The 24,653-nt window shown below is 37.1% G+C and overlaps 4 protein-coding genes across 10 annotated transcripts; 3 read left to right on the forward strand and 1 right to left on the reverse strand.

The window, feature by feature from the left end:
- The first annotated feature begins 66 nt into the window (after positions 1–66).
- Gos28 (golgi SNAP receptor complex member Gos28) lies at positions 67–1,956 on the forward strand. 2 transcript variants are annotated; one of them, XM_012368271.2, is made up of 5 exons: positions 67–258; positions 674–866; positions 944–1,125; positions 1,254–1,322; positions 1,397–1,956. In XM_012368271.2, exons 2-5 carry the CDS (start codon positions 678–680, stop codon positions 1,632–1,634), a joined length of 678 nt encoding a protein of 225 aa, XP_012223694.1. In that variant the 5' UTR covers positions 67–258; positions 674–677; the 3' UTR covers positions 1,635–1,956. The 2 variants fall into 2 exon arrangements, with proteins under 2 accessions (XP_012223694.1, XP_012223693.1); XM_012368270.2 differs by having other exon boundaries at positions 116–258; positions 691–866.
- An 88-nt stretch (positions 1,957–2,044) lies between these two features.
- sno (strawberry notch) lies at positions 2,045–13,107 on the reverse strand. 3 transcript variants are annotated; one of them, XM_012368273.2, is made up of 17 exons: positions 12,881–13,107; positions 11,387–11,477; positions 11,102–11,212; positions 10,802–11,032; positions 10,249–10,365; positions 9,955–10,092; positions 9,516–9,883; positions 9,099–9,351; positions 8,673–8,998; positions 8,318–8,598; positions 7,870–8,228; positions 7,099–7,543; positions 6,539–6,922; positions 5,904–6,470; positions 5,466–5,779; positions 5,263–5,390; positions 2,045–5,128 (listed from the first exon to the last, which is right to left on the reverse strand). In XM_012368273.2, the coding sequence occupies exons 1-16, from the start codon at positions 12,881–12,883 to the stop codon at positions 5,284–5,286; spliced, it is 4,095 nt and encodes a 1,364-aa protein (XP_012223696.1). In that variant the 5' UTR covers positions 12,884–13,107; the 3' UTR covers positions 2,045–5,128; positions 5,263–5,283. The 3 variants fall into 3 exon arrangements, with proteins under 3 accessions (XP_012223696.1, XP_012223697.1, XP_012223695.1); XM_012368274.2 differs by lacking the exon at positions 12,881–13,107 and adding an exon at positions 11,944–12,356 and having other exon boundaries at positions 10,802–10,990; XM_012368272.2 differs by lacking the exon at positions 12,881–13,107 and adding an exon at positions 11,944–12,356.
- A 736-nt stretch (positions 13,108–13,843) lies between these two features.
- Positions 13,844–17,514, forward strand: Set8 (SET domain containing 8). 2 transcript variants are annotated; one of them, XM_067356766.1, is made up of 7 exons: positions 13,844–13,991; positions 14,178–14,542; positions 15,342–15,526; positions 15,658–15,793; positions 15,873–16,225; positions 16,329–16,519; positions 16,642–17,514. In XM_067356766.1, the coding sequence occupies exons 2-7, from the start codon at positions 14,479–14,481 to the stop codon at positions 16,850–16,852; spliced, it is 1,140 nt and encodes a 379-aa protein (XP_067212867.1). In that variant the 5' UTR covers positions 13,844–13,991; positions 14,178–14,478; the 3' UTR covers positions 16,853–17,514. The 2 variants fall into 2 exon arrangements, with proteins under 2 accessions (XP_067212867.1, XP_012223752.1); XM_012368329.2 differs by lacking the exon at positions 13,844–13,991 and having other exon boundaries at positions 14,077–14,542.
- A 1,234-nt stretch (positions 17,515–18,748) lies between these two features.
- Lztr1 (Leucine zipper like transcription regulator 1) lies at positions 18,749–23,723 on the forward strand. Of its 3 annotated transcripts, XM_012368325.2 has the most exons (12): positions 18,749–19,275; positions 19,450–19,638; positions 19,724–19,758; positions 19,987–20,036; positions 20,165–20,331; positions 20,414–20,615; positions 20,696–21,043; positions 21,128–21,569; positions 21,637–21,821; positions 21,918–22,202; positions 22,285–22,461; positions 22,575–23,723. In XM_012368325.2, exons 1-11 carry the CDS (start codon positions 19,136–19,138, stop codon positions 22,402–22,404), a joined length of 2,163 nt encoding a protein of 720 aa, XP_012223748.1. In that variant the 5' UTR covers positions 18,749–19,135; the 3' UTR covers positions 22,405–22,461; positions 22,575–23,723. The 3 variants fall into 3 exon arrangements, with proteins under 3 accessions (XP_012223748.1, XP_012223746.1, XP_012223747.1); XM_012368323.2 differs by having other exon boundaries at positions 19,450–19,758; positions 19,922–20,036; XM_012368324.2 differs by having other exon boundaries at positions 19,450–19,758; positions 19,922–20,036; positions 21,643–21,821.
- Positions 23,724–24,653: the final 930 nt, after the last annotated feature.

The raw sequence follows: 24,653 nt of genomic DNA on the forward strand, positions 1-24,653 counted from the left end.
ATGTTTTTTGCAGAGCCATCTTATTTACGTCGCGCTTGCGCATTTTGATTTTGTCAAACACCAACGTCGGGGATGCCGACAGAGTGACAGAGAATTGCGCTACTACACTGTGCCTTGGTTGTCGCGTTTCCCCATTTATTAAAACTGTCCCGGTGGAAGGACGAGGAAAAGTGTTATGTGATAGGCCTGGAAGTGGATTTGCGATTTGCAATCATTCGTAATAAATGGCTAGCTCGCTGGGCGCAATCGACTGGGAAGGTACACATTTGATAAGGATGCAACGGAACCTATATGCGTGCATATAGCGAAATCTCAATCTTTGTTTACATTGTCATACGTGCGGAGTGTCATATCGCGAAAATGTTCTCGAAGGATGTCTCGGAAATTCAGGACATCTCCTGCACGTCTTCTACACGCTGACGTTATCTCTGAGTGTTGCTCCAATACATTTGCAACGTCACATATTCCGTTACGTTAATTCAATAATATCGCAATGCTATTCGTGACGTTATTTTTCTCCAATTGCACTTGTTGCACTTATTATTTCGTTTCTCCTTGCAAATTGTGATGTATTTTACATGAGTAAAATTTATAGAAGCATATGCTTGTGTTTTACTGTAAATGCACTTTGAACGAGAGTGAAAAGAACAAATTCTGTACTGACTCATGTAAGATTGATGGATGTTGCAGATCTGAGGAAGCAGGCTAGACATCTGGAAAATGAAATCGATGCGAAGCTGGTGGCATTCAGTAAGCTGGGCATAAATACAGGTGTTAGACATGTTAACGCAGATGAAGTTCCTCTTTTGGATGAGGAACAAGTATTTGAGAACATGGCATCAGAGTTAGAGACATTGCTTTCCAAGGTAAGTTGTTTCTTTTTTCTCCTTTTCCATATATCTGTAAATAAACAAATTTATTAATTAAATGTAACAATTGATAGTTATTCTCTATAAACGAAAGGATGAGTGAACTACAACCAAATGGTGCGGCTATGTTGCATACGATGCAACGTCATAAGGAGATATTAAAAGATTATAAATTGGAATTCAACAAGATTAGAAATAACTTTACAGCTAGGAAAGATCGAGAGGATCTTCTAGGCAGTGTCCGCAAAGAAATAGAGTATGTACAATTGTCTGTTATCACTCTCAATTAAATATATCCTGTGTAGCAATATTAGATCCTGACACATTTGGTATCAATGTGTCAGTTAAGAGTAAATCAATCTTATGTATTTTCATTTTTTACAGCAATTATAAAAGTGCAGGTGGATTGAATCGACGTGAAATGTATCTGAAAGAAAATCAACATATTCACAAGTAGGTTTTGTTCTATTAATGCTGTGATAAACGATTGAAATGCATATTTTATAATTACCGTCTTTTTTTTTCAGTTCTGATCGATTAATCAACGATCAAATAAGCATAGCGATGGAGACGCGGGATCACTTGATGACCCAAAGACAGGCGTTCAAACGTATAAGAACTAGATTCAACGATATCTCTAATCGATTTCCAGCGGTCAACAGTTTACTGCAGAGGATAAATCTGCGTAAAAGAAGAGATTCTGTTATACTCGGCCTTGTTATTGGAGTTTGCACGTTTTTGATGCTCTTATACGCCTTTCATTAAACACCCCTATGATACTTCCATCATTTCCAGATAGTGTATCATTTTACAACGGAATATACATACATTCAAGAGGTATTACTGAGATCTAATAAAACGTAGGAAATTTATACGTAGGGTGCAAGATTGTATATGTGCGTATATCGCGTGAATGGTGACTTATTATCCACTCGCATTCAAACGCGCGATGAGAAGTTAATCTGTACAGTTTTTTTATACCGAAGTACAAGAATGTACTGTGTGGAATGTAAACAGAGCTGCGATCCACATTCGACACATTAACTTAATAAATATAGTATGTTAAAATAAAATAATCTCTTTTTAATTACGTTGCTTAATTCAACGTTTCCTCTCAACTTTTCAGGGACGTATCATGCAGGAAGGAAAAATTCTGGCTCATTTATATCTCTCGCTTTTCCTTGATTAATCTTTTTTTTATTTTTAAAAGTAGGTTTTAGACAATCCTCGGTAGAATGACACTTGGCGGTAAAATCAACGTGTTTCGTATAAACCAATGCCTTTTATCCTCTGCCATTGCGCAATATATATTGAACAATAAGAAAGAAACAAATAGTCATCAAACTGATTTTTCGCAAAAGGGATGTTTAGCACTGATCAATCAATTATACCCAATGCAGAATGGGACTTCGAAAGAATTCTTGGGCGCGAAGAGGTGGATATATCATCGTCGTTTCGGATAAGAATTATTAGTTTTACATACACAGAGACATTTATACATGTATATATACACGCAGCACACTCGCGTTCAATCGTGTAAGTCGTCCATGAAAACACAGCACATTACGAAAGGAATAATTGTTTCACTAGAAAGCGCAACGCCTGTTTCCACGCGCACTAAATACCACATTTATAAGTCGCGCTTCTGCAACGTAGGAACTCAAGCGAAATAATTGTAAAAGTATGAAATACAAAACGCATATTTTCATATGTCCTAAAGTTTCGCCTTACAGATTTCAGTGCATATATTTACATTACGTTTCAACTTCGTCAACGTACAATTATCGTGACTTTTAATATTTAAGTTCCACTACCGAATTAATTTGTATTGCGAATCGCAATATCAGAACGCATGAAACGCATCTTCTCAAATCGTATCTATACTTGCTTTTCGTGCTTCGGTACATTTTGCTTACGCGTTTCGTTAAAGTAACGTTAATAATAATTATAATATCACGCTTTACGAATAATCGATAATAGCTAAAGGAATTAAGCCTACGATAAATCTTCTTCCAATGTTAAATATCGCATTCTCCTTGCTCTCTTCTTTTCTCCAATCGTGAAAAAGAGTAGATCGACAATATTCGCTATAATCACGTTACAAGTATTTTACAATCGGATGTTGCTTCTCTCTTCTTAAACTCCTTTATAAATGCAATATATAGTTGTTATCCGTAAAGATGCGATGGTTTCTCTATTGCATATGTATCGCGAAACGATTCCATGCGGTAAGGATAACCGTGGAAACAGGTGGATGACGATGAATCTCTCGTTCTCTCGTCACACAGAGACGCATCGCTCGTAAAAGTTAGATCACTAAAATAAGGGATCTCTAATCACGGTCATTGATTCTATCGACTGCTCCGACAGTTCTCTACGCTCTAAATCTGCATCTTGAAAGTTTTATTATTATTAGAGAAGATGGATCGCAAGGCTTATATATCACCCATTCGTTCTTCGAAACTCGACACTCGTTCGAAAATTCCTTCAGGCGCACAAACGAACAAACATCTACATCCATTATACATGCAGGCCGCACTGGTTACTAAGTGTATGCATTTGAATATAAATATATCTGCTGTATGCGTTATACCGATCTAATTCTTTTTTCATTTTTTTATTTTATTTTAAGGCTAATTAGTTAGAGTGATGATCGTCGAGAGACGAGGTGTTGTCACGGCCAGTTTCGAAAAATATTTTATTAAAGCTGCGTTTTATCATTGAGGTATACAGCGGAAGTATTAAATATTAATATCATACTTCGCTTTAATTTTGTAAAATCATATAAGAAAAAATGAACTTTTAAATGATTACAAGTTGATATAAAAGAGCGAAAGGAAACATATTTATCATTTATTCAAGGGAATAAAATTTTAATTTGAAAGGCTTATTCTCTCTATATATATATAAAAATGATTTTATCTCTGATCAAACTAATCGTTAATTTGTATAAAAATTAGAATATAGTTGTCCGTCGGGGAATGTATTTTATAATACATAATATATCGATCAAAATTCATTTTCTTTACGTTCAATTCGTGTTCCGTCACAATAATAAAAAACGAAAAAAACTAAACTAAAAGGATGAAAGGAAGAAATTGAACGTCTAACTTGGCACTTTAGTACAGTAAGTCGCGTTTCTTCTTAAATTCTATAGCAAGATCGGAAAAGGCATAAGCACTGTGTGTTGTGTGTGTGTATGTGTGTGTAATTACCTCGTCTCCCCACATCTGGATAATATTAATAGTATTTTATTAACGGTAGTACTAGCACTAATGTAGTATTAGCAGTAATTTATAGTAATAATGGTAGCTATAGTAACAGTAGCAGTAGCATGTGTGTATGTATGTAACGCCTTTCTCCTCGTCGTCTAGTCGGTCAAACGATCGAAGGAAAACCAAAGCATTCGCGTATACATCTGTACTCGTCCGAAGAGAATCGATTGCCGCGATCGTCCCGCTATTTCTTGTTAATGCTATTCGTCTTGTCGATAATTATTATCACAATCAATCGGATCTACTGGCACTGTTTCGAAAGCAGCAATCGATGCTGATCGGATACACTGTGTTTAAGTTCGCGGGATACGGGCTAGCTTAAATAAATTGAACGCATCTTAAATTATACGGACTGTCGATTACATTTCACATTTTCCATGCAGAAAATGCTGCTCTGCCGTTCCTCTACGCATTCTTTGTTCACGCTTCTTTCGGGGCACAGCCGAGATAAATCGAGTCTGTATTCGCTACTGTGTGCCATACCCTATGTCCGTTAGAATCTCATGGGCAAAAATATTACAATGGCGACAATGTAAAAAGTAAACGTCTTATTATACCCGACGGAGCTTAATAATTATACGAAATGATAAAAGGGCAGGGGAAATGGTCAAACTACTTAGAAATCTACATTGCGGTGAATGAATGCTACAATCTCGTGGAAATTGTATAGATATGACGAAAAAAAAATAATAATAAGAAAATTGTGGTCTTGGTTGTGTTGATCTTTTGTAATCGAACATGTTTGCATCTGCTCTTCACGTGGGACACAGTAAAATAACATACCTTGCTAACTAATAGATTCAATTTGGAATCTACTTTGCGGCGCGTCAACGGTTCCAGGCAAGTAATATATATGTAATGCGTACATACGTAATTCGCTCCTCTCCTTGCATTCCAACGAAAAGTTTTGGAAAAAGAGGGGGTTTCTTCTACAGTCGCGGCGTATTACGCTATGTCGATAGCCTTGCTTGGTCCTATTCACGTCTGAAATGAGTAAGTAACTTTGCAGACATTAATTTAAATTAAGTATTATACGTAATATTTTATATGTACGAAACAATATATACGTATTTATATACACTTATAAATATATTTATGAATTTTCCATCATGTCTTACTTTCGATACGACTCAAAATGTTTACAACGCCAGTTCCTCCGTGTTCTCTGCGTCAGAGGAAAGTGCTTGACGCAACGCTTCCATGCAAGACTTTGGAATAAGCGTGCCGACGATCTTCAGCCCTTCGTCTGTCACAGACGAAAATAGATTACAATTTTCAGATTCGACGAATTAGATAGAATTCTGAAGAATGCTCAACTTACCCGTCCGCAACCGTACAACCTGCATCTTAGAATTATGTCCTGATCGTGCAGCGAGCACATTCTCCACGCGGCTCCAAACGCTCAGAACCGAACCGGCTAATACATTATAGGAACGTCTTCTCAGCCCCACTTCGCAGTCTATCCCGAGGGTAGTGTTTTTACAATTGCCGCTCCAATACGCGTGCGAACACGTATTCACGGAGGCCTCGTACTGCTGCGTCCAGTGTGGCTCCGCCTCATCCGCACTCACCTTCTTGTATTTTTTCTCTAATTCACCTAGGCTTTCCTGTCGTAGCTGAAGTCCCGTGTTGGGTCTAATAATGGACAATGATTAACCTCCAATATAAAAAATTATATAATATGCAAATTAATATTTTTTTCTTTTCCTCTCTTCTGTTTTTAGTAATTTAAATTACTGGGGATTTTGGATGACTGTACCTGTGCACCATATAAAGCTGATCCTTCTTGCTCTCAGTTTTCTTCTTGCCGCCGTCCACTGCGATTGCGAGAATGGCCGTCTGCTTGCCATTACGGATCTGGTGGCTCAAATAGAAGCCCTCCTTGGATCCGGTAAGCTCTGAGCACTTGCCCGTGGCTTCAGCCCAGCTCATACCGCGTTCGACATGAACTACGTGCAGTTCCGTCGGCGCCTTGCCCGTCGCGTGCTTCCGCAGGAACCGATATAGTTTCACTCTGTGGACGTTCTCTCCCGACGTACCGAGATCAAGGATACCCATGTCGAAGCGACCAGTCTTTTTGGCTTGCGTGATAATGGCGTTGAGCGTATCGGTGAAATACTTGAACAGACGATTCTGCAAATCGACCGGCATGCCGAGGATGCGATTCAAGAATTTTGACATGTTATTATAATCCTTATCAAGAGTGAGCACGCCCGGTGTATTCTCGCTGTTGCAAATCAAACCGACGCCCACCAGCGCATCGGCCACGTCCTTGAAGAAATCACCGCGATAGTCCTGCGGCGGCGGCACCAACGGCGCTTCGTATCTGGAAATCGAATGAAATGTTTATATTTCGCATCGATAGCTTTCGACCGTTTCAAATGATGTACAAACCCCATTATGGTCTTCATTGTCGCTTCCAGCGCCGCGCGACCGTACTTGTTGTCGATATTGAACTGCGAGAGATCTCGAGTTTCCGTCGCACGACGATCACCGTGCGTTAACGCGCCCAGGCTCTCCAGACGCTTCGCGACGATCGAAGCGAATCGCCTTTCTCCGGCCAGATCCGATATAAGAAATATATACTCCGGCGCGTTCACCTGATTCGATCGATGCGTTCGTCCGAACTGCTGTATCGCTCTGTCCGCGCTCCACGGCAACTCGAGCGTGATATGCACACGTCGCATTTGATTCCTCGCTCGCCTGTCGCTCTGTAACGAGATACCGCTACTGGCCGCCTCGGAGATGATCGCTACGGTTTTCTCTCCGTCCATAAACCTAGCGTGGATTGGAACATTTGGTTAAAAATATTTCACAATAATGAGATATAAATATCGGACCGAAATAAATGTGTTTATCCAAGCGTAAAAGACTGATGTGAATAGCATTTTTATTCCTCACGCAAAGTAAAAAGTAAGGCGCGAAGATATATATTGGTTCTTTTCAATACATACCTCTGTTTTTCCGTCAAGTTAAGGGTTTCTAAGGGAACGTCCACCTCTGACCTGGATTCATATTGTATTGCACCATCTTCCGTTTGCACGACGCGACCCTTTCTACCTGTCATCTCCGCGACGTTCTCGGGTCCGCCGAGCTCGTCTATCAATTGATCTAGTGTGTTTGGCGGCAATCGCTCGCCAAGACTTTCTATTTGCAATAACAACTGCTCTTTCATGCTACAAGCTTTTTCAATGGCATCCCTAGGGGGTGCCTGATTATGAGGCACACCGCCGTCCATGCTGTTCATGGATCCGCCGACTGCTGTGTCGCCGTTGCGTTTGTTTCTGTTGCTGGACTGTTTGTGTACCAACATCGACTGAATCTTATCCTGTGTACTCAAACGCTTTTTCGCGGGTTTCTTTTGCTTCTTGCCTTTTTTCTTTCGCCTGTCCCAAGGATCTATAAAGATGTACAAAATAATCAATAAAAAAAAAGGCTGTGAACCAAAAATGCGCAAGCACAAACAAAAAACCAAAAATATTAGAAATAAACCGAAGTAAAAAGGCCCGATTTTCAGGCGCTCTTTGGTTCGATAGAAAGTAATCAAGGAAGAAGAAGATTGAGAAAATAGTTTAATTCGAGACAAATAGGTTAGGTTCACCAATCACAGTGATTGGTATAAAAAAATAATTTTTAAAATTTTTCAAATATACATTATTCAAAAAACTAACAGAAATAAAAAAAAGTTGCGAGCAAAATCAGTAATCTGCAGGATTAATATTTACCAGTGTCAGAGTCGCTGTCACTAAAGAATGGGTTAAAATCGGAACTGACGTTACTCTCTTCGTCGGTATGGTGATCGTCCTCGCTTTCGCTGCCAGTTAATTTAAACTCGGAGCCGGAACTGTGAGCACCATTTCTGTCTTCGTCTGATATTTCGTCCTCTTCCGACGACCAAGCGCGCACTTTCTTCGACGCACGTTGTGCAGCTTGCCGAACTGGTTTTCTTTTACCCCCAGAACCACCAGCATCCACATCGTAATCCTCTAACTTGAGCTTAGGTGGTTCCAAGCCCAGAAGACGCTGGATACGATTGCGATCGGGCGCCGGAAAGTGTTTTTCCACTAACGTTTGCAAAACACCCCTGCAAATATTGAGATTATTATTAGATATATCGGTAGTATAAACTTACCGCAATTCTCTTTCCCTCTCGTCGTTCAAAATACTACTAACTTTGCGGTAGAAACAAAGTCACTGAGTTCACCGTCATCGCGTTCCAATTGCTCCAGAGTGCGCGCTTCGCCAGTGGATTGCAGACCGATCACCACGCATTTGCCGCATTTTACCGCCTCACGAGCCACAGCCACCGCGTGCTTCACTTTCGCGGCTATACAGAGATACTTGAAGAAACGTTGATGCGACGACCAGAACTGGCCCCACATTGTCTTCTTCATGCGGTTTTCTGCATCTATCAATTCCGCCGCTTCTTGGAACCTTTGCATCGCTTGCACCCACTGTATCAAAATTAGCGAGATTTACAAGCATGCCTCGTGTGTGAGAAGAAGTTTATTTTTTTCAGGTAACTCACCAGTCGCACTGAATGATCGTAAATCTTCGTGAAATCCTTGGAAAGAGGCACTTCTTCAATCTTGAAGGCCACACCGTGGAAACTTAATTGCCGAGCAATGTACATGCCACGCAGCTTCATATCCATAGCAACAATTTCCATTGCGCCGACACCACGTTTCTCCACGGCGGCGATAAAATCGTTGAATTCTGGGAAAGGTGTACCTTCGCCCCACATGCCAAGTCGTACCATGTAGGCCATGTTGCGAGGTTCAGAAGCACCGGTGGCACTGGCATATACAACTCTAGCCTTCGGAAGCTTATTTTGTATCTCCAAGACCGTTAATCCTGCAGAAGTTTCACATAATCGATCGCGCGAAAAAATGAAGTCACTTATATAGACGTTTTAAAATAATTTTTACATAAAATTTTATTCTACGATTAATACCTGTCTTAGTAGGTTTTGAACTTCCAGTAGGGCACAGATTTTTCGCCCGATGACACTCATCGAAAATAATCAGACCATCGAAATCTTCGCCGCACCATTGCAACAACTGTTTTAACCGGCTTTTGTATTTTCCGCCACTTTGCGATGATTCACCAATTAATGCAGAATATGTGCTAAAGATCACTCCTTTTTTCACGTTGCCGTTCACGGCTGACGAAATTTTCGCGTATTTGAATTTATTCAATGCATGAACCTGCGATTTGATTTATTCATTACAATTTATGATACTTTTTCTTTAATAATTGTATTCAATTATTAAAATATGTGTAACATGTAGCAGATGATCAAAATTAAGGGTTTTATTCTTCTAATGTGAACACAATATCAATATATATTAAACACAAATAAATTACGTACTTCGATTTTGGATGCACCTATATCTTTCAAATCGCGCTCGGCGTCATATTTGAGATCGTTCGACACTGATACCCAAATGGCACGTTTTCGAGCTTTCAAATAGTTTTCGAATATTATGCCGGCTATAGTTCTGCCTTTGCCGACACCTGCACCATCACCGATCAGAAATCCGGCGCGAGTACCATCCGGCAGCAAGTGTTCGTGCTGTTGAGAAGCGTATGTGATGGACTCCAGTTGGAGGGCAGAGAGCGCACCAGATCGTATTGACTCCTCTGGTATAGACACCTTGTACCAAACATCCGTCGGCTCGACGCTGGATAAGGACGCTGTTTCAACAACTGGATCCGGATGCTTTCGCCCAAGCTTCACTATAATTATCAAAAATTATAAATTCTATCTACACGCATGTAAAATAAAATATTAAAATGAACAACAATACATTTTGTTGGCATGTAATCAGCATAAGTCTCGGCAACACCCATATCTTCGTCATCGACTTCTTCCTCTTCCGGTATATTTGGTTGCATCATTTTGGTCGGATCACCTGCATTCATCCACATCTGTGGCACAGACTTACCTATAATGAAATTTCTCACTCAATTTTTTAATTTATCACTAAAGACTAAGTATTTTTATCATAATATTAAGTATTAAGATTAAATATTTCTATCAGAATATTTTTTTTATTTTAATATCAATGTTTTTATCGATATATTATGAATATCTGACAGACCTGACCAATTAGCAGGATGCATTCCACTTTGATTTAGAAGCTGAACAAAAGGATTAACTCCCATGTTCATTCCAGACATACCCATGAAGCTACCCATCAAAGCGTTTATGTCCACGCCTAAAAAAAAATTTATTTTAGAATAATTAATGGTGTAATTAATATGATTAATATGATTTAGCAATTTTACTAATAATTACTTTGTCAAAAATAATAAAGCAATGTATAAATAAAATTTTTATATTTTATAATTAAATATAGCTTATAATATAGCTCAATATAGCTTAATATAGCTTAGATATAGCTTAATATTAACTTTGTTACTTTTTTAAATTCAATTATTTAACATACAGAATAACAAAAATAAGTTGAAAGAAGTATCATAGCATTAAAAAAAATTTGACTCGACATAAATGATGTATGTACCCAGATAACTCATACAAACATACATACATATTTTTATAAAAAAGCATTGTTTTAAAATAAAGGTAAAAGAAAAGAAAATTCTATTATGTAAAATTTGTTATAATAGAAAAATGATTAAAAACAGACTTACCTGATTGCAAAAAAGCAGCGGGATTGAATCCTGCAAGAGAAGCTAAACCAGATGGAAAACCGCCATATCCACCAGTTAATTGATTCATTTGATTCAATTGATTTGCATTAACAAAGCCTGGTGCATTTGCATTGCCTTGAGAGCCTCCTACACGCACCATTTCATAACCAGGTGTTGCTGTTTTAGTCACTAAACCACCAGGAATTTTATTGCCAAATTTTTGGTTTAATACTAAAAACAATGTTTGACGAAATTACAAATACCAATAAAAAAAATTGTATTGTTTTAAACATGACTTACCACTTAACGCCCCTTGTGCTTTTTCCACAGAATCTGTTGGCAAATCTGTGGAAGGTTTTTCCTCCTTGATACTTGCAATTCCAGCAGCGGTTGCAAGATCTTTACCTCCTCCTAAAAAAATTATTTATATTATATTTTCATATATTATTATATTACGTCTTAAAACATTAATTATTCAAAACATTGCATCATCTTATGCAAAATTAGAATTCTTATAAAAATTATATTTCTTAATTTTAATAAAATATATGTATATCATCTATAAGATATAAATTTGTGATTTACCAGGCACTTCAATTTTATCTGGATCTTCTTCATCATCAAAGTCACTCCCACTAGTATCATCACTAACGCCATCATCATACTTTTTTGTTGCCTACAAAAAAAACCGTTATCAATGTAAAATTATTGTGTATAATTTAACAATTATATTCAAAATAAATACCAAAGATCAATAATTATTAAAATTTGATTAGTATTCTACTACAAGTTTAAACAATATTTTAAATGTTGTATCAACACACATAAGATGTAAATGTATACAACTTCAAAGTCAAATATTCATCTCGAATAATCAGATTTACAATTCTGATAATGCGGTGAAAGACATATTAGAAAAGTATGAATATTTAATTGTTGCTTGGAATGAGTAAAAAAAAACGGTACATCTAACGCGTCGTACATGCGAGAGAGCTAGGTTAGCCGTTTCCCTCATGTAAGCGGGGAGAACAGACGGTGAAATACGCGCTGTATCCTTGTAGGAAGCGCGTGCCCAGAACTTGGAGGTATATCTCCGTCTCTCTTTCTCTCAGCTTCCCTTTGAATTAAGAATAAGAACCTACCATGACAAACGAAGTGATGCGAGACCTCACGCGTGTAAGACTTGCGATGATATTAAGAGAATGACGATGCTTCCGTGAGAGTACAGTGATATAATATTACTATAACTGACAGGATGCGCGGGTTTGAAACGAGCAAGCAAGCAAACGAACGGTACGAGCTGTGTTTTTTTTCGACCCGGTTAATAAATCAAAGAACGCGTGTTGCGTCAAGCAAGCATCGCCGGCGGTTCCGTAACGATCTGACGGTCTCGTGCGAGCTATGAGATAGGCGTGACGGACATTGGCACTGCGCGCCCGAGCCGGGCCATTTCACGCGGTTGTCGTCGGTAAGCGCGCGCGGTTCACCTCGAGAGCGCGTTCGCTCGGCTGCACGACTGCCGCCATATTGGCCCCCGTCCCGTCGCCCCGATCGCGCTGCATCGCAACGCGAATACAAAAACACACGCGCTCGATGTTGCGCGTCGCCGCCGCCCCGTTAACACGGCGCTAGTGGGCGAGCGCCGTTGCCGCATCACTGTGAATAAAGGAGCGAATAAGGAGAGAATCATGGCAGGGCGCGCGAGCCGAAAAATTGCGCGTTTTCACGACTAATCACTGCGCAGGAGAGCGCCGACAGGCGCTCGGCTGCATAAAACTTTATTTTTTTCAGCTATCAGCAACGTGACAGATAAAGAGAAAAATCATGAAAATGAGATCGTTACGGAAATCCGATATCTATCAGCATTTCCGTAACTAAATATACTTTCATGAATTGAAAGACTTAGTTTTTAAACAAGATCGTTCGTGAAAATTTTGAGTAACAAGCATCTTTTTCAAACGATTTAAATAAATATTTGCGATAGCAGAGAATTATAAGCTAAATCATGCATTTAGTATTCATTATAATTCAAACACTTAGTCAAAAGAAAAACGTTAAAGTACTATTCCATGCTCATACCATTTTAAGCAGATGAATCCAAAATTTAAGACGTCGTTTTGCAGCAGCGAAGCAGCACGTAGAACTGCTGATAGTCAATAATAGATAGAGCAATTGAACCGCAGTTGGCAGAACGACGATCTTTCCAAGGATGGTTTTAACACAAGCGTGGTTTTTTCGAGCACGTGTACTCGTTCAATACAAGCGTATAAATGACACCAGACGACACACAAAACTCCGTATCACCACTGACGAGATACTATTAAAGACTGCTAGAGTCGTGCATGGAAATCATGCGCAATCTCCAATTTTCCATGCACTCACGCCCTCTTCGAAATGTTACAGTCGTGACAAGAAACAACATTTCAAATAAGTACGAATGATAACTGTAACAATTATATTTTACAGAAATACATAATATTATTGCATGTAAATGTGTATAAATATTCAAAAAGCATTTGATTATTTGTGAATGTAAAATTAATACTGCAATATAGGCTAAATGATCAGAGTTCTATACCGAATCATAGAAACCAGTCAATAATGTCAATGTTCTCTTATTGTCGTCGGAGCAACAGTCTTACTAAATAGTTCTAGATTTCTCTCCTAGGTGTTGATTCATTTAATAGCATGTTGCATATCATGCGTCTATATACGCATAGACATACAAACGGGAAACGGCGACGGCGTACGAACGTTTGGCAACGTCGCTTTTCCTGGAGCGCTGATCGTTAGTTGATTTAAAGTATTCGCGCTAAAAAGAAAAGAACCCGCACCGGCCAAATTCGGTGTGCCAGCATTAATTAACACGATTTAATCGAGAATTCCATATCATCAAACAAAATGCTGTATTCCTGGTTACATTAATGACCAGAACAAGTCGCGCTTACTTTGTTTTCTGCGACGTGATCGTTGATAAATCTGTCTAAAAAATAATAACATCATCGCTCGAGCGCTGTGATCGATCCAAGCTATGCGCCGTCAGCAGCGCTGCAGTGTGGTTGCTACGTAAACTAACCTCCGTCAAGCGGTAATTTTATTTCCCGCTGTAATAATTTATTGTATAATAATGCATTATTAATTATTTATTTATAAATTTATTTATTCATGTATATTTGTTTATAATTAACAGGTAAGTAATAATCATAAAGATTTGTCTACAAATTTTAAAGTTTTATTGTATAACCTCTAATATACTAACCTAACCTTATATATATATCTTTTTTGTACAATAATTAATCAAGTAGCAAACATGATACATAAAAAATTAGTCTAACGTATTTCTGTATATGTATGTGTATGTGTGCATGATGTGCAGCGACTTGGATCTCAATATGGCGACACATCCGGCGTATCGCTCATTCGGTTACATTCCGACTTGGTTGTAACCTCGGTGAGACGTACGCCCGAAAGATAATCCGCCTTCGTGAATGGCTTGCTTATGTAGTTCATAGCTTGCTAGTAGTACAACAACACGGCGGATGTGGCTACGTGACTTTCGCATGCTGACGAAGAGCGCAACATAAGGATTTCATAAGGATTTATCGCGTCCCTTCACCGTCCGCCATCGTCGCTGCTTTGCTTCTGCTGTAATTGAATGTGTTTCATTGCATTTTATCATGCACAGGACAACGCGCGCAACAATCCGTCGTGTGGAGAATCATGCGAATAATATGGTTAAAGGTAAGAATACGTTGCGAGTCGATACTTTCACTCAGCATTTTACACCGGTCCGGTGCAGGTTATGTTTTTGAGTGGATCTTGCCTCCTCTCTTGCTCCATTTTGAACTCTATCGGAGACGCTCTCTCCTGGCCCCCCCACTCGACATCTATTGACGCTCTGCTTCTCGTTTCGACGCGCGATGTTTATCAACTATTTCAATGTGTCGATTTTACAATTTGTTAAATGTTGAGACAATTGCTTTAGGGATTTTCAAGGATTATTCAGCTATTTTATCAATTGTAGTGGTTTTATTACTTTAAGATTCGTGATCTTTGCAGACTTTAAGTATCTAAAACACGGTTAGACTTACTCTAAACTAACATGGAGTACGATAATTGTCAGTTGCATGATGATTTACATGGAAATGTGAAAATAATTTCAACCGTGATATCTATCGATTTGTGATATTTTTCTTAAACTCTTGCGTTTTTAAATTAACTTTGCTCTTTATAAGTTTTTATTCATAAAATCAGCAACTATTTCTTGCATTTTAGTATATTTTTAATATGTAAGCAATAAAGCAAAATAATTAATTTGTTATAATTATTAATTTCTTATAATTTTATTTGGTACTTTATTGGTATTAATATTAATTTATGATATAATCACAATATACAAAATTTGTTTTTTAATATTAATATCATATTTTTATATTTATATTGTATATTTTTTAATATTATTTTTTTAGTAACGCATTTATTATTACAAATTATGGTTTTCCCAAAATTAAAAAATATTAAATGCTATTAATTTATGCAGGAAGGCGGAAACGTGGCATAGAAAAAAATGTAACAAAGACTATATCTTCACCCGTGCACAGCAATGTAAATTCACCTGTGAAAAAAGAAAGTAAATTTGATACTGCCGAAAAAGAGGTAGATAAAATATCATCTACATCAGAAACATATAACTCTCCTACATGCATAGCTCATTCTTATAAACAAGTAAGTATCTTGCGCTAAAGTTTTTAGTATATCTTAAATTTGATCGCTTAACCATATAGATATTCTTGCAAATTAGTAAATACATTTGTATTATCAAATTACACTGCAGAGCATTATTTCATTTGTTACAGGATTCATATGCAAAAGTTACAAAAGCAAAAAGTCCTATGTCGATTACCCATTATCTTTTTAAAAATGCGCAAGTTCCAATATGTGTTCAAGCGAAAAATGAGATTATCTCTGATGTAGAACAATTTAAAACCGATGGTATAAATCATAATATATAATCAATTTCTAACTAGTTTTTTAAAAATTATTTAGTTTATAATAAAAACTTTAATCGTAGAAACACCAGTGGCCGTTCCAATTCATGGACCATCTACACCACATAGAATCAATATGCCATCAGATGATTTAGATGAGGAAGCTATAATTAATGAAAAGCAATCTGTGATTACATTACTTAGCCCGTTACAAGTTGTAAAGAAGTCTGCCTCGCGTGGACGTAAAAAAGCAGCCTCTAATCAATCCATCAACCATCGTTTATCAAAGTTGCCAGGTACGAATGCAACGAATCATTCGATTACTGACTACTTTCCAGTTCGTCGTAGTGTCAGAAAAAGTAAGAAGGCTGTATTGGAAGAGAAACAACGTGATTTGGAAAATAAGGTGCTTTGTCAGGTGGAGGAAGGCTTAGAGGTAAGAGGTTTGCATAATTACAATTCTACAGAATTGTTACTTCACATTTTTATGAAGAAAGTAATATTATAAACAAATTATGACAATCTGCTTTCTATTACAGATCAAAAATTTTCCGGGCAAAGGTCGTGGAATCATAACGACGCGACAATTTGCTAAAGGCGAATTTGTGGTAGAATACATTGGCGAATTAATCAATCAAGGGAAGGCAAAGGAGCGCGAGAAGGCGTATGCGCAAGATCAAAATACCGGATGCTATATGTATTACTTTCAACATCGTAATCAGCAGTATTGGTGAGGAAATTCCGGTGTTATCAAGATTATTATTTACCCAGAAATGATAACTTGAATTTGAAACCAATAGAAAAGATCTATAGACCATTGGTATAAACGCTTATAATGCACATAATTTTTAGTGTTGATGCAACAGCGGAGACTGACAAACTTGGTAGATTGGTAAATCATTCAAGAAATGGTAATTTAATTGCACGAATCATAGAGGTATGTTCAACGCCACATCTGGTACTTACAGCAAAAGAAGATATACCGATTGGTGTAGAGGTCACGTATGATTACGGAGATCGAAGTCGCGAATCCATTCGTCATCATCCATGGTTGGCGTTATAGCACTTCCATTTCATTATTTATATAGCATTTTGCTACACTGTAGAAAAAATATCCATTTTTCTTCCTTCTAAGAAGGAACTTAACGTATGCGACGAATTATGTACAAAGATATGTCTTCAAAGCGAGACCGTGGTATGTATATTTATGAATGCGCGATTTTATGAGCTTTTACGCTTGAAATGTTTCTCTACTTTCATTGAAATTAATTTAATTGGATTATTTATAAAAAAAAAGAATTATATCAAATTAATTAGATAATACAAATTTACACCAATGACATTTGTCGCTTATATTAGAAAATTATTTATATATACAAAATATTGTAACAACACTAGCTTTCTTAATGTAGCGCGACATCACAAATCATTTGTTATTAAATTCTATATTTAATTTATTCTTTCTAATAGTGAAATTTCTAAGTGACAGTGTTGTTGCATAGTATTATTAATTAAATTTGAACTTCTGTATTTGATATTTGGATCTTATGATTATTTGTAGCACAAAGTGCTTCATCTAACTTTAGTCTAGCATCTATTAACAATGATCAAGCTTGAATTTCCATTTACTAGACTAAAGATTTTTAGTTGAAGAGTTTGTGATACATGTGGACACAGCTACGAATATATTCCTCTAAAAAAATATATATATCTAATCAATGACTATCAGAGAGAAAGACTTTTTCTTCAAATATTTGTATAACGCGCGATAACTTTGAATTGCTTTGTGAGTTTTTCACTGCCACTTGGGTGCGAGATAGATATTTCCCAAAAGATAATTGTACATTATATGACGACATGTGCGGATGATATTTTTTAATTATATTCATCTCCTTTAAAATAATTCATTTAATTTTAAAATAATTCATTAGATAACTTTCTTTACTAGATAAAAGTACAATTGTTTCATTCTTACGCACACTTTATCATATACTATTTATAGCATAAATAAGCACACACCTTATTTAATATTATAATACTGCTCATGTATTTTTACATTGCTGCTATTTTAGTATGTTCCCATTCTACTTCACAGTTTACCTAAGAATAATTAGTTAAATCGTAATCGATCTTCTCCCCATTCCTTTTTTAAGCTTTTAATCTTAAAAAAATAATTTCATAATAGATAAATATATGTATAATACAGAGAGGAAACGAGAAAAATTTTTTATTGTAAATAATTTCACATTTATTGATTATTTTTATTGCACATTGAGAATTTTTATAGTTTTGCACATATATAAAACACAGTTTATGTACGGTTTATTTAAAATTATAAAATTGGTAATGGCCTTAATTTTATATTTTCTCGCTAAGGGTCACCGTTACTATAAACAATGTATTTTTTAGAATATGCCAGTTAAGTATTTTTGTAAAAACTGATTTTCAATGCATACTCTGCCTTAGATCTGATATTTTTTCTGTAAAGATTATACGTATAGCTAGAACAATTGTGAAAGATTTTATTATTGCATAAGAAGAAAATTGTATAAAAAAATCTTGTTATATCAAAAAGAAATGTCTCATTGATTTTCTTTATCATAATTTCTATTTTACAGAATATCTAGAATGATTCACGTATATAACATACAAGAAATTGTCAAATATGATTTTCAAGATATAATATATAATGTTACAAAAATAATTATAAAACCATTACAATTGCGGAAAAAATAATACGCATAACAATTATGATTGCGAGAGTGTCTGTTTTTGTTAGGAGTTTCTCAGTTTCCTCATATGAAGTTTTCAAAATCGGTTCAGACTCGGCGAACAGCCAGATTTTTCTTACCGTAGAAATTTGTCGATTTAATACTCGGCAAGGATATATATAGACCGCTCTTTCAATAAGCCATATAGCTACATGCAAATTTCATTGATGCCAGTGTGCGCGGTGCGTTTTACATTACAAGACTGAACGACAAATGGCCTACTAGTGATGACGTCATGACTTCAGTGGAGAGGCCTTGTATATAGGTGGTGTTGGCGCGGTGGTGGTGGCAAACAGTGACGTAAGAAATTTTTTACGCTAGGGTGGGCGTGTGTGATGCTAGTTATTGATTCAATCTCGCGTAACACATGTTTTTGACACTTGTACGCTCCGTTTCGCGGAGCGATCTCGGTCGCTTGAATTCTACAATGGCTTGAAGCGGATGTGCTCTTCATTGTCTCGACACGCGTAACGTCGACGGACATTCATTGTCCTGTTTGCCTCGTCGTTTCACGCGAATGAAATATGCCGACAAGAATGGGCGCATAGGTTATAAGGAGAGGGTAGTCCATCCTAATGAATGAGATACCGTCTCGCGAGTACTCCAAAATGGATAACATGGCAACCGCCGAGTGTCTGACATTGGATTTCGGACCGTTCGAGACGGTGCACCGATGGCAACGTATGCCGGAATGCGACGAATTCGTCGGTGCCAGGTAAATTAAAGAGATTAATTAGAATTGAATAGTTATTACTTTTCGGACCTCGTTAATGTATTTATCTAATAACAATTTTAATGCTTTTATGTTTAGTGGTTTGAGCGTGACATGCATTTTTAGCAAGAAATATCTATTAACAATATAATCTGATTAATTACTTACTTTTTGCAGACGCAGCAAACATACTATCGTGGCCTACAAAGATGCAATTTATGTTTTTGGCGGTGATAATGGCAAAACAATGTTGAACGATTTACTACGCTGTGATGTGAAAGAGAAGTCTTGGGGTAGAGCATTCGCAACAGGAACTCCACCTGCGCCACGCTATCATCACTCTGCAGTTGTACACGATTCGTCAATGTTTGTGTTTGGTGGTTATACTGGAGATATACACTCCAATTCTAATCTCAGTAATAAAAATGATCTCTTTGAGTATCGCTTCCAGACTGGCCAGTGGACAGAATGGAAATTTATTGGACTGTAAGTAATATTTACATGCCACAAAGATTCTTTTTCGACGATGTCTGATATTTATTTTTGCTTTTTAGTATTTCTATGGATTTCTGAATTATGAGTTCAATATTTTAATATTAAATTGTGAATAGATTAAATATATCTATCAAAGACATTAATGTATTTATAGGACTCCGGTACCTAGATCTGCTCATGGTGCTGCTGTGTATGATAATAAATTATGGATATTTGCAGGCTACGATGGCAATGCCAGATTGAATGATATGTGGACAATATCATTGTCGGTAGGATGTTTTATACTTGATAAATGTTTCTATTAATATATAATGAATATTATTAAAATTTTATAATCAGAATCATAATGTGAATGTTTCGCTTCAATTTTATTCGATAACGATATGCCTGTCACTAGCCTGGTGATCACAAAATATGGGAGGAAGTTGTTCAAGAGGGTGAGCGTCCACCAACGTGCTGCAATTTCCCCGTCGCGGTAGCCCGAGATTCTATGTTTGTTTTCAGCGGTCAAAGCGGCGCTAAGACAACCAACAGTCTTTTCCAGTTTCATTTTAAGGAGAGACGGTAAATTTTGTACAATAAATCACATCTCGCAATTCACAGTTTCGCACGAAAGTTTTGTAATTAATAAATTTATTCTTCCTAGATGGACACGTATATCAACGGAGCATATATTACGTGGTGCGCCGCCACCACCCGCACGTCGTTACGGTCACACGATGGTCAGCTTCGATCGACATCTTTACGTCTTCGGCGGTGCGGCTGACTCAGCTTTATCCAATGATCTCCACTGCTACGATCTCGATACGCAAACGTGGAATGTCATCTTGCCGTCCACTGACAGTCAGGTAGACAATCTGCGTCTGCAGATACTTTTTTTTTTCCTGTAATAATACACGGTATTTTTACAACATGTGCTATCGTACAGGTACCATCCGGTCGACTTTTTCACGCCGCCGCTGTGATTGGGGAGGCAATGTTTATTTTTGGCGGTACCGTGGACAACAACATACGTTCCGCCGAAATGTACCGCTTCCAGTTCTCGTCGTATCCGAAATGCACGTTGCACGATGACTTCGGCAAGTTGCTGAGTAGCCGTCTCTTCTGCGACGTGGAATTCATAGTTGGCGAGCTGGACACTAAGATACCGGCGCACATAGCCATGGTGGCGGCACGCTCGCAATTTCTCCGGGCGCGTATTCGGCAAGCGCGTGAGAAAAGAGAGCACAAGCAACAAGCGGAACAAATGTCTATGAAAGAGCTGCCTCTTCTGGAGGTACGATTTAGTTAAAACACAAAGAACTAAAATATCGCACATCTCCGTTTCATCTTAGTATCTTTATAAATATAATTGTTGTAGGTGAGATTAAAAGACGCCGTACCAAAGGCTTTTGAGATGGTACTAAACTACATTTACACCGATCGCATCGATCCTACCAAGCGGTTTGACGATAAGATTGAAGATCCTCAGAGCAATCACATTGTACTTCTTATGATGGATGTGTATCGTCTTGCCGTGCAATTCACCATGGAACGCTTGGAACAGTTGTGCATCAATTACCTCGAGGCGACTATAAACCACGCGAACGTTTTAGAGGCATTGCGCAATGCTGTGCACTTGAAGTTATACTTCATAAAAGAGTTTTGCCTTAGTTTCGTTGTGAAAGAAAATAACTATAATGTAATCGTGATGAGCCAAGAATTTGAGACTCTGGATCAGCCTCTCATGGTGGAAATCATCAGACGACGACAAATGCCGCAGGCCAGAACTTTCACGAAATACGAATACGAGTCCGTCACTGGTAGATGTCATGTTTTACTGTACATACTTACACACATACTTTCAAAGTTGTCTCTTACGTCGCAAAGTTTTAGGGACCAGCTTGGAGCAAGACATGCAAGCGTTTTTGAAGAGCAGCGGTCGGGAATTTTGCGACATTACGCTGATACTGGACGGCATACCGATACCAGCGCATAAGGCCATCCTCGCGGCGCGATGTAGTTATTTTGAAGCGATGTTTCGGTCTTTCATGCCCGAAAACAATATGGTGAATGTAAGTTTGAGCAATTTAAAAAATTGAGATATCACGAAATTCATTATTAAACAAATAAGGAAAGAATAAAATAATATGAACGTAACTTTTACATAGATACAAATCGGCGAAATGATACCATCATCGGAATCATTCCACTCCTTGCTGAGGTACATTTATTATGCGGACGTTTCCATGCCTCCTGAGGACTCATTGTATCTGTTTACCGCGCCGGTTTTCTATGGTTTTACGAACAATCGACTCCAGGCGTTCTGTAAACAGAATCTTGAAATGAACGTTACTTTCGAAAATGTTATACAGATTTTAGAGGCGGCCGACAGGATGCAAGCTACTGATATGAAGAAATATGCCCTGAATCTAATAGTTCATCATTTTAGTAAGGTAAGAATTACGCATTTAATATATGTTGACATTATTAACGTTGAAATATGTACATACAAAGTATCGTTTTTTTTTTTTTCAGGTTGCAAGGCTTCCAAGTCTGAAACAATTAAGCCGCGAACTTTTACTGGATATTCTCGAGGCGTTGGCTGATGAACGCAGCGAAGCTAAAACTTGTCTAGATATGACGAATGATTGCTGACGGATTTCTACCTCAGATCGTCGTCCGTGTAGCTGGGATTTACCATGTAGCATCCAGGTGAGTACAATTATTTTAAAAGAAACTTTCTCAGCATTGTTAAATTTTAGTTAGACGACGATAAGCGATGAAGCTTTAAAAAATGATGCTACCCTGAAGTTCTCTCGTTTCAGGAACTGTGTCGGTTGAATTTTATGCTCATAGGACGTACGATTCTGTTCGTTGGTAACTGTTATCTCGACAACGCGGCGAAGTCTTGCCTAACGGATATACCGACTCTGCTGCCATTGTCGACGACTACATCGTCCGCCTCACTTCACGATGAATCGCCATCGTGCAATACTGATCATTCAGTTGCATCGTCTCGTTATGGTGATGACAGAAGGCAAAACCGATGGTCTTCTATCACTCGTCGTTGTTCCGTCAGCTGCAATATGTTGAGACGCACCGTTGTTGCTCTATCGGATTTAAAAAGTTGTTCCCGTAATCGAGAATGTGAACACTAAAACGGCAATAACTTTTGTCGTGTAATAGAACTATTTCTTGCATGACATAAAACTATGCCATCTGAAGAAATCGATATACTAATTCAATGACTGTGTACGCAGATATTCTGTTTGCTGTAACAGAACGTTAAAGACATATATGTGCACAGAATGTGCGGAAAGATACCATTTTCCATGGATGAATTAATGTTCATACATCATTATGTACATTTTCTTGTTACGATACCGATTATATTTATTTATACATAATGTTATAAAATTTGAGTATAAGAAGCAGTGCTGCGGTAGAAAAATTGGCAAGAGGTTAAATAATGAAATTTTTTATTATTTAGATTGCTATAAATTCTTAATTTGCTGTTTTTATTATAAATGTTAAAGTTTGTAAAATATATAGAAAATGTCTATTTGCTAAAGGAAATGTTATTACTGAAACATGTAAATTTAGCAAAATTATTTGCTTGATCATTTTCGCAGGTGTCAATTTTTTATTAAGTAACATTTGATATAGGTTTATCTTCTACAAAATGATACATAAGTAGTATAATTTTTTTTTACTTTATTCATGCGAGAAGTTGAAGTGATTGATGAAAATGAATGCTATGTATGTTGTCGAATATAAATATATTTTTAAAATGTTTTGTAGAGTCGTTTTGATATAAAGTATCTACAATTAAATATATGTGTGTGTATGACTGTATAATACCAAATCAAATCTAGATTATACACCAGTGTATAAATCAAATGATTAAACCACAAAGAGCATCTATATTTTCATTTCAATAACAATATAATAAATTTAATTAAACTGCAGAGAAACTTGTGTTTTATTTATTAATAAAGATTAAAACTTGGCCAAGTCAATGTCAATTTTAACTTATTTTATAAAAATTCTAATTTTAATCTCCTATGTAACCCTAACTTTTCAAGGTTTTAGCAATCGCACAGCTAAACCGATGATAAAGAATAATATGAGCAAATATTATTGTAATGTGTATTTTACATATAATGCCTTAACTACATAATTGACTTAATAATTAATTCATAAAAAATATTAAGACCCCGGAAAAAATACTATACATACTTGCAGATTTAAAAGTATGCACCAATCACAAGCGGTTATCACTCAACGGTTACGTTGTGTTTTTCAGGCGCAACCAATGGTACGCTTAGAAACTACACGGTTATAATTGAGTAACAGTTGACTATGATTGGTGCATACTTCTGTATTTACCAATCATGTCTCTTCTTACAAACAAGTAGATAACTCACAGTTACGTTTTTTGTGAATATGACCAATAGTTGCCTTTGATAGAACAAAATGCTTCATAAGAGCTGAATTACTATTGGATTTTATTAGATAGATTTAAGGATGTACACCAATGAATTTCGAAATGTTCAAATTGCTACGCGCGCCGTTTTCCGCAAGTTTGTTCTTGCAACACCTCGGTTTCGGGAACGCAGAACGTAAAATGCTGCGTGATTAATCGCGAATTTTACCCGTTAAAAGTGTGATGAGTGTAAATTTTTGTTAATAGTGTTGTGTGTATGTGTAATCGACACCTTTTATGTGAATCCGTGAATCAATAATGTTCGATAGTACTCATTGGTGAAATTTCTTCGAATTCTTTGATGAACGCAGAGCGGTTTGACCAGCTACACAATTCGCAGCGAGTAAAGCAAACTGCAATATACTAGCTGGTGAGTATAATTGTTTCTAGATTTTCATATATTATGCTTATTGTTTCA

This window comes from Linepithema humile, chromosome 6, assembly GCF_040581485.1.
Source record: "Linepithema humile isolate Giens D197 chromosome 6, Lhum_UNIL_v1.0, whole genome shotgun sequence".
Taxonomy (NCBI): domain Eukaryota; kingdom Metazoa; phylum Arthropoda; class Insecta; order Hymenoptera; family Formicidae; genus Linepithema; species Linepithema humile.

Excerpts from the sequence above, each read along its gene's own strand:
- Gos28 (XM_012368270.2), top strand. The coding sequence starts at position 225 with ATGGCTAGCTCGCTGGGCGCAATCGACTGGGAAG. Across the intron at positions 259-690 it reads GGGCGCAATCGACTGGGAAG|ATCTGAGGAAGCAGGCTAGA; the intron begins GTACACATTTGA and ends TGGATGTTGCAG. Across the intron at positions 1,126-1,253 it reads AGTGTCCGCAAAGAAATAGA|CAATTATAAAAGTGCAGGTG; the intron begins GTATGTACAATT and ends CATTTTTTACAG.
- sno (XM_012368273.2), bottom strand. Across the intron at positions 11,213-11,386 it reads AGATAAAATTGAAGTGCCTG|GAGGAGGTAAAGATCTTGCA; the intron begins GTAAATCACAAA and ends TAATTTTTTTAG. Across the intron at positions 6,471-6,538 it reads ACAATGAAGACCATAATGGG|ATACGAAGCGCCGTTGGTGC; the intron begins GTTTGTACATCA and ends TTCGATTTCCAG.
- Set8 (XM_067356766.1), top strand. The coding sequence starts at position 14,479 with ATGCACAGGACAACGCGCGCAACAATCCGTCGTGTGGAGAATCATGCG. Across the intron at positions 15,794-15,872 it reads AGAACAATTTAAAACCGATG|AAACACCAGTGGCCGTTCCA; the intron begins GTATAAATCATA and ends CTTTAATCGTAG. Across the intron at positions 16,520-16,641 it reads CATCGTAATCAGCAGTATTG|TGTTGATGCAACAGCGGAGA; the intron begins GTGAGGAAATTC and ends CATAATTTTTAG.
- Lztr1 (XM_012368323.2), top strand. The coding sequence starts at position 19,136 with ATGAATGAGATACCGTCTCGCGAGTACTCCAAAATGGATAACATGGCA. Across the intron at positions 21,570-21,636 it reads CGAATACGAGTCCGTCACTG|TTTTAGGGACCAGCTTGGAG; the intron begins GTAGATGTCATG and ends TACGTCGCAAAG. Across the intron at positions 21,822-21,917 it reads CCGAAAACAATATGGTGAAT|ATACAAATCGGCGAAATGAT; the intron begins GTAAGTTTGAGC and ends ACTTTTACATAG.